The 8,545-nt window shown below is 49.0% G+C and overlaps 1 protein-coding gene across 3 annotated transcripts; it reads right to left on the minus strand.

Moving 5' to 3' along the window:
* Positions 1–3,065: 3,065 nt before the first annotated feature.
* LOC102877749 (zinc finger protein 211) lies at positions 3,066–8,539 on the minus strand. Of its 3 annotated transcripts, none has more exons than XM_015592570.2 (3): positions 8,518–8,539; positions 7,087–7,171; positions 3,066–5,976 (listed from the first exon to the last, which is right to left on the minus strand). In XM_015592570.2, exons 1-3 carry the CDS (start codon positions 8,530–8,532, stop codon positions 4,775–4,777), a joined length of 1,302 nt encoding a protein of 433 aa, XP_015448056.1. In that variant the 5' UTR covers positions 8,533–8,539; the 3' UTR covers positions 3,066–4,774. The 3 variants fall into 3 exon arrangements, with proteins under 3 accessions (XP_015448056.1, XP_006915971.1, XP_015448054.1); XM_006915909.3 differs by having other exon boundaries at positions 7,087–7,213; XM_015592568.2 differs by lacking the exon at positions 8,518–8,539 and adding an exon at positions 7,949–8,503 and having other exon boundaries at positions 7,087–7,213.
* Between the last annotated feature and the right edge of the window lie 6 nt (positions 8,540–8,545).

The following is an 8,545-nucleotide window of genomic DNA, read 5'->3' on the forward strand; positions in this document are numbered from 1 at the left end:
GATGGGGGGAGGGGGTTAGTGTGGAGGCGAATCCCTCCCATGTCTGTCAAGGTACCAGTGTGGAGAGAGGAGCACACCGGAGGCTGCGTGGTCACGAAGCAACAAGGGGCTCAGTGCCTCACTGCCGCCGCTTCTGTCCCTGTCTCCCCACAGCCTTAGAGTCTCTCTATCTCCATCAATGTGGGTCGAGGGCCGCCTTATCTCTGTGCCTTGAGTGCTAGTTATTCCTCCTCCAGACTGCTGCCCTGTATCCCAGTGCATCTAGGGATATGCTGCTCGGTGGCCCCACAAGAGTCTCTGAGATCAGAACCCTGGGGGCCTTGAAGCCTCTGCTCACACAGAACGCGCTGGATGGTGTGCTGCTGTTGGCTCCTGCAGAGGCACCTACTTTACTCTCCAGAGATGCCTCAGGCTCCCTGCCTCCCTCTGTAGCCTCCATCCTCTGTGGCGAGGGGCTGCGGTTGCCAGGAGGGACAAGCAGGGGCAACGAGAATGGTTTAGACTTGAGAAGTAAGTCCTCCAACACTGGGGGAAGTGGATGATGGTACCTTTCAGAGGCGGGCAGTACTGAAGTTTTCGTCCTGCATGTGGCGGCAGACGGGGGGAGGGGGTTAGTGTGGAGGCGAATCCCTCCCATGTCTGTCAAGGTACCAGTGTGGAATCCTAAAGCTGGGCTGCTGGGGTCTGAGGAGCCACAGCTCTCCTCAGATTTCAGCTCCCACGCAGTGGCGCAACCACTGAAACTCAAGTTGTGACAATAGTTTCCACGCACTTCCCCAGGTGACAATCAGTTGCCCCTGAGTGGTGGGGAATGTTCTGTCACCTGCTCTAGCAGGGTGGTTGTTGGGTGGATTTGGCTGAATACTGGACCCTCACTGCCTAGGTGCAGCCCTGGTGCTGCCACCCATTGGACAGAAGCTGACTTGCAGTTAGTATGGTTCTGGTGATCACCAGAGTTACCTAGTTGAGGATATGCTAACTCTGATGGTCGTTGGTGCCAATTCAACACCAACACGAATCACCAATTTGTCATACTGGTTCATGGGAAACCAGTTCAGTTAAAAAAGCAGGGGAGGCTGCTAGGAGGAGGTGGCCCATTGAGGTCCCCCTCTACTCCAATCCAGGAACCAGTCTTCAGGGGAAATGGAAAGTGCCCTCTCTGAGTCAGATGACAGCTGACTTACATAAGGAGAGAAGTCCCTGTCCCCTAGTCCTTGATGGGTCTGTCCTCATGCAAATGAGAATGCCAAATCCTCAGTTTGATTGGACCAAATAGCACTGTCTGAGGTCAGAATGGAGCTGCTCTGATTGGTTGTGAAGATGCTAATTGGGGATAAAGATGCACAGCTCTGATTGGATGGGGAGAGCCTCAGTCCTAGGAACTCCTTTGGAAAGGGCTGGCTCAGATGGCAGGAACACAGTGCAGGAGACGGCCACCTTACTACAGGCTGCTTCTCCCTGAAGTGCAGCTTGTCTGAGAAGCCTGTGTAGAAAATGGCTGGCTGCTTAGGCTCTGCTTTTAAATTTGAGCCCTGTTAGTCACCAAGACCTTCTTAGTGTAGGTATCTTATTGCTCAGGTCCACAGAATGACGGGATGCCAAGTAGCCAATGTTAGTCTCTAAAATCCCAGTAACCACCACCCCTCTTTGGTAAAGTAAAATCAAGGGAGATAGCACCTGCAGTGTCCCCAGTCCTGTTTAGGCTCTGGCTCTAAATTGTAACAACCCACCTGTCACAGAGATTAGAGAAATATTATTCCTTTGGATCAAGGCAAAATAGCTACCAGTGAGGATAATCCATATTAGGTACATTTAGGATAAAATGTAACATTTAGAACTAACGAATGGTGCTATTAAGTCCACTCTTGAATGGGCTTTATTCCTGCCTTATATATATATATAAAGGGTGAGGTTTCCCCATAATCTCTTTAGCAGATTACCGTCTGAGGTGCAATCATCATGTTCACTAGTTTCATGCTATATAATTCAGTAATAAAATTTCTACCACAGTGGAAATTTTCTGCCTTGGGAGAGTTTAATCATTTCCCCAACAATGATGTCAGCATGTCAAACAGTATCAGAGAAATCTAACAGAAACCTAATAAGCGAAATCCTAATAGGGTAGTTAAATGACCATAGTAACTTCCAACAAACTGTAAGGGTAAAAAAAGCTTATGAAACACACTTGCATACTGATTGCAACAAAGTTGATTTTAAAAGCAAATGTCATCCTCCCACAATGTCTGCTTCCTCACTCCTGGACCTTGTGGGTGGCACCTTACAAATTAGCAAAAAGATTGCAAGCGTGGTGTATATTTTGAGGTGAGTTGGCCTGATCCCAAGTGTCTGTATAAGAGGCAGAGAGATATTATAGAAGAAAGGCAATGTGATATGACTGAAACAGGATGCTGTACTGCTGCATCTGAAAATGAAGCATGTGCTGAACATGAGAAATGGAGCTCTAACAAGGTGAGAGGTGAACCTACAACCTCTCCCCAGAGACTCTCTGTCCCTATTACATACATACAACCCCGGATTTTACCACTGAAGGGTACTCCTGAATCAGCCAAATAAAAAAATGACAGAGACTACCTGACAGCTTCCTTCCAGTTGTCTTCCCCCAGTGGAGTCACATACTTTAAGTAGCATTACTGTTAAGCAACCCACCAAACCTTGCTGGATTTTCTCTTCATGTCTACATGCAGACAGCCTCTGTGGCCAACACCTTAGTTACTTTGTCTATAGATCTAATTTATCAGTATGAACTGTCTGGAATGTGGCCAAAGCCCATGAGCAGCAAAGACTTGTAACTTTCATAAAGAATGTTTCAAGGGCTTTTAGAGGTGTTTATGTCCTGGCAAGTGTCAAACCTTCCCTTAGAGGCTGGACAAGTCATGCCAGCTGACTTACTGCACAAGGATACTTTGTCCCTAATTGCCCTACTACATTTGGGGACTGTCATGTCCAGCAAGGATGGAGAGCCGTGATGGAGAATAAGTGATGAAGGGAGGACTTGAAGTTTTAAAAGGGTGTGTGGTGTGAGAGCAGAAACAATTGAAACATGCTTCCAGGATTTAGAAACATTTATTCCACTCAGCAAAGTAAAAGCATGGAATTACACTGGAACAATGGACAACATTCATTACTAAGAACTTGCAAAATAGCATGAGGATGTCTTCGTGATAATAAATCATTAATTAGGAAAGTGCACTTTTTAAAAACCCTTTAAAACCCTAGAGTGCACCAATCTTTGGTATGGTATGGCCATTTAAAAAGTGTGTAAGTGGTAAGATTTAGAGGCACTGGAACTTTCTATGCCCTTGTTTGGGAATGGGGTACAGCCATTCTTGGCAAAAGTACCTTGGACTCACTCAGGCTTACACTAGTTCCCACTGAAACACTCTAGGGCTTTTGTGTACATGTAAGCTTATTGGTGACAGCCAAACTGCAAGCAAACCACACATCTAAGCAGACAGAATATTTTTTATTAATAAACATTCCATGAAAAAGCAACTGAAGACACAATTTAAGAAAACAAAAATCAAAGTAAACTTGTTGCTCAGGGATGCAGGGAGAAAGGGATCGAGATTGTGGGTGCTATGTTCAACAAACTGCACACTACACAATAAAATTTTAACAGAAATGGATGGTTCATGTGAAAGTCTATTTTCCCAACTCATAATGCTCTGCCAAAGACGCTGGAACTACAGGGATTGGGTTTCTGCTCTCGCCTACCCCATCTTTCCCCACGGTTCTGTAGCTATGGCCTGGAGAGATGCTAGGCATTATTGTAGCTCCCCAGGATTTTGGCAAAAACCTAAAGCTGAGAAATAGAACAACATCCCATGTAGAATTAGTCCACTTCCTGTCCAAGTGTTTCTATTTCCACCTGACGTACAGGTTAGCTAATTTTGTAGCAAGATATGAGGACCTTGTGACACACAGGCCTTAGAGAACAACTCACCAATGCTGGGGCAACACACTGGTCGTTTCTCTCTGCTTTCATCTCAGGGCGAGCTTGTGATCCATAAAATGGTGGTGATCCATTTTTAACCCTAATTTGGGAAGTGTGGATCCTGCTTTGCTCCCGCATGTTTTTCTCACTGACACTGAAAGCCCGGGCCTGCTGTCATCCACGATTAGTCTTATCTCAGGCCAAAAAGGGGAGCAAAATTAGTGTCTGCTATGTGAGACTATATCCCCACTGAGTCACAGTTTTGAGACAGCCACACAAGCTGTTCAACTGTTCTCAACCTAATGATATCCATGAACAGAAACCCCAACATGTAAGGGGGCTTGAAGTCTTTCACACAAACTCAGGCAGGGTGACTTGGGACATGAGAAGGTAATGTCTGTATGCCACCAGGATCCTCTGGGTCAGTGGTGCTAGGGCCAGTCCTGGCCAGTTAGATGGAAGAGATGACAATGCCTGGAAGGAGGGAAGAGCACAGAGGTCACTTACCCTGATCACACGGAGGTGACTGATGCACCAAGTGGTGCCGCTTATAGAGCAAGATGGCTTCTACCACAAAACTCTCAGTGACAGAAAGCTGACGAGAGCCTGGAGAAATCTCCTATGAAGCTGGACTCAGAGGCAGTGTCCACATTCCACAGTATGTGACGTTCAACTTCAAGTTGATGCTCAAACATGGGTCTCATGTACCTGCTGCCCCATCACATTCTGTTCCCTGTGAACTTTCTGATGTTGGATGAGGCTGAAGCCTTTTCTACAGTTGCTCCACTCATTAGGTAGGTCTGGCTGGCCCTGAGGGACTCAAGAGCCAGAGCTGTGAGTGAAGCCGTTCCCGCACCTGCCCCACTCTGGGGGCCCATCTCTGACATGGACTTTCTGGTGCTGAGTAAGTTGGGAGCTCAGGCAAGAGAATTCTCTGCATTCCCTGCACTCCTCCTGGCGTCTGTCCCCACTGTGAACTCTCTGGTGTTGAGTGAGGCCAAAATTTTGGCTAAAAACTTTCCCACAGTCGCTGCACTTGTAAGGCCTGGCTCCCGTGTGAACTCTCTGGTGCTTCATGAGAGTGGAGCTCTGGCTAAAGAGTTTCCCACACTCACCACACTCATAAGGCCTTTCGCCAGTGTGAATTCTCTGATGTTTGATCAGGCTGGGGCTTTGGTTAAAGAACTTGCCACATTCGCTACACTCATAAGGCCTTGTTCCTGTGTGGACTCTCTGGTGTTTAACGAGGTTGGAGTTGGAGGTAAAAAACTTCCCACACTCACTGCATTTGTAAGGCCTTGACCCACTGTGAAGCCTCTGATGTTCACTAAGGCTGGAGCTCTGGCTAAAGAACTTCCCGCACTCGCTGCACTGGTAAGGCTTCTCTCCCGTGTGGATGCGTTGGTGGCGGACCAGTGTGGGTTTGTTGCTGAACGCTTTCCCACACTCATTGCAGTTGTAAGGCCTCTCTCCTGTGTGAATTCGCTGGTGCTGGACGAGTATGTGTTTGTAGCTGAAGGCTTTCCTGCATTCACTGCACTCATATGGCCTCTCTCCAGTGTGGACTCTCTGATGCTGAGCAAGTCTGTACTTGCGGCAGAAGGCCTTCCCACAGTCACTGCACTGGTACTGCCCACGGTGAGAGGCCTTTGCACCCGCACTGTCCTTGGGTGGCTTCCCCTGGCACCAAAGGCCCAAGGTACTAGTGGAGTCCTTCCCAGCCTTGGAGCACATGGAGGGCTTCTCTGGTGTGTGGGCTACACAGCTCTTCAACCAGGAGGCCTTGTCTGTGTTCCTGCTGGACAGATTCTCCCTACAGTGCTGCTTCTGCAGCTGCTGAAATTTCCCACGTGCCTCCGACAGTTTCTGCCCAGGGTTTGTTCTCAGGTTATCAGCTAGGTGCAGGTCACTTTCCAAGGCCAGGCCACACAGTTTCCAGGGACAGGCCTGTGAAGTATTTTCCTGTGACTCTTCTTCAAAACCATTTTGCTCAGAAGGTGACTCTGTTCCATGCCAAGTACCTGAAAGAGGAACTGCAGGTGAACTTCATGTAAAGTGAGTGCGGAGGCAGCCCCATCACAACCGTGTCATACAACCAAGGTTATAAATCCATGAGATTTCCACAATGAGGGTTCTGGAGGCAGGTTGAGAAAACTTTGTGCAGTATTGGACATGTAAATGTCACAGGATAGGGGTCAGGCAAAAGACACAAGGATGGGCTGCTAGAGGGACATGTGTGTGCTAGGGGGAAAGGTGGGTCCAGGGCCCAGGAGGACCCGACTGCCACTGTAGATGGTGTCTCAAGGGCTATTTTAGGGAGATGCAGACCCCCATGACATGTTGAGTGGAGGAAGGGAGAGAATCCTGGGTCAGAAGTCAGAGTGAAAACAAGAGGTGGGCAGAGTGTCAAGAATGGTGAGGGAAGATAATGAGACAGTCCTGGCCTGGGCACCAAAACAGCGCTGGGCACAGGGCATGGTTCTGACATGCCCTGAGCCCCACCATGTCCACATCCTCCCTGAGATACCAACTGCCAGGCCCACTTTCAGCCCCTCTTGCTGTGCATACAATCTTGTCTACTCTGTCCTGTACCCAGGCTTCTCCCAGCTCCACCTGGATATTATGGGACCTGGAAGAGGCAAGTCCTAAGGGAAAAACAAGACGGAGTCAGCACAGGGTCAGGGCAATCCAACCCCAAAACAACCACAGGGGAAAAAATATCACATTTAGCTCTCTGAGGAGGGTCTCCTAGAAGCCAAACAGCCAGGTGACCTCCAAAAATAGTGTGATCACATTGAGTCCCTGCAATTCCTGCTACACTGAGGCCCCATGAACGTCAGCTAGAAGGAAGACGACTCTGGAGCACACAGGTGACAGGGGTGTAGGGAGTGGCTGAAGCAGATAGAACCTTTTGTGGGACAGTCTCTCGACCCACAAAAAACAACTGCGCTGAAAAAGTCTCAGAGCAGCTGCTACCAGGGATACTGTAAAAAGAGGCACAGGGTACGTGGCCAGCCTTAGTTAGAACCTGCAACAGGGAACCAGGATGTTGCCCAGCTGTGAAAACAATAGAGCTGTCCCTGGAAAACGGGAAAGACAGACAGGCCTGGGGTGGGAGGTGAGGGCCTTACCCAACGACACAGCAAGTGCAAAGACCTCCAGCATCACATCGCGGTACAGGAGCCTCTGAGCCTCATCAAGAAGCCTCCACTCCTCCTGGGAAAAGTAGACAGCCACATCCTCAAAGGTCACAGAGCCCTGTGAGGAGGGGGACAGTTGTGTCCTTAAGCAGTTCTTACCCTAGCCCTACTGACATTTGCTCTCTGACTGCTGGGTCCAACCTAAGCAACAAGGGGCCAGCCTGGGTGCCATCTAAGCTCTGCACCCGAGAGATGGGACCCCCATCCCTCTCCACACTCTCTAAGAGTCCCTTTCCTTCACAGCCTGAGAGTCCCTGATCATGCCTTCCAGACATGACCAAAGTTGGTCCCATCTTTAACAGCTCCCAGTCTAGGGCCCTGGGGCTCACATTCCTCTTCTGTGTGCACATCATGCACCAGGCTGCATCACACACCTGACTCACAAGGCAGCAGTTCCCAGCCTCCTCACATACCCTCCTGTACGTGGCACTCATAAAGTGCCAGGTTGACTTCAACCTTACTCATGACCCTGTGCAGGTCCACACATTCTGGTCCTGTCTTTTACAATCTATGTCCACGTAACAGCCACCTGACACATGAAGTAAGCTAAGCTGATGTTCTGACACCAAAGCCTGGTGTGTGCAGAGCAGCGTTTGAAAGCATCTCCATCCCTCATGAAGACCTGGGCCACCTGCTAGACTTTCCCCTTCCCTAGTGACCAACTAGTCTTGTCTTTGTGACATTCACCACCCTCACCACTTACCTTAGCAAAAAACTGTCTTCCCTTGTCCCCTAATGATAAGGCCACCATGATCTGAACACAGCCCCCTCTATATCAGACCCCAAGTTCCACCTTGGCCCACATGCTGGATGCTGCAGTTTGGTTGTCTCCATCCTGAAGCTTGCCCAGCACTCCAGATTCCATCCAGCTGTGCACTCATCCTCTGTACTTGGGTGTCTCTGGAACATCTGAGACAACATGGCCAAAACCTCGTTCCTACTATCTCCCTGAAAGGTACTCCCACCACTGATTTGCCATTTTAGTTGATGACACTTTCCATCTTTCCAGTCATCTGTGACTTCTCTGTCACCCTCCACAAGTAAAATGTGGTCAACCCGAGCTCGACTTTCAAAACAAGTCCAAATGCCAAACATTTCTCCCACCTCCTTGGTTCCTATTCTCCCTACTGTGTTCTGCACTAAGGTGGAAGACAGATCACTTTTCTCCTCTCCAAAATGTCCATGGCTGCCATCACTCCGGGCCTGACTCCAGCCCAGAAGTCCTACAACAAACATGCCCATCTCAGTCTCATCTTCCAGTCTGTGTACCTAAGACACTTTGTTCCACTGGTTGCCAAAACAGGAAACTCTGGCCTTGACTTAAAACCTGGGTTTGGGGGTTGCTGGACACCCAATACTCACCAGTGCAGGGTCCATAAGTGCCTCTGCT

This window comes from Pteropus alecto, unplaced genomic scaffold (assembly GCF_000325575.1).
Source record: "Pteropus alecto unplaced genomic scaffold, ASM32557v1 scaffold326, whole genome shotgun sequence".
Lineage (NCBI taxonomy): Eukaryota > Metazoa > Chordata > Mammalia > Chiroptera > Pteropodidae > Pteropus > Pteropus alecto.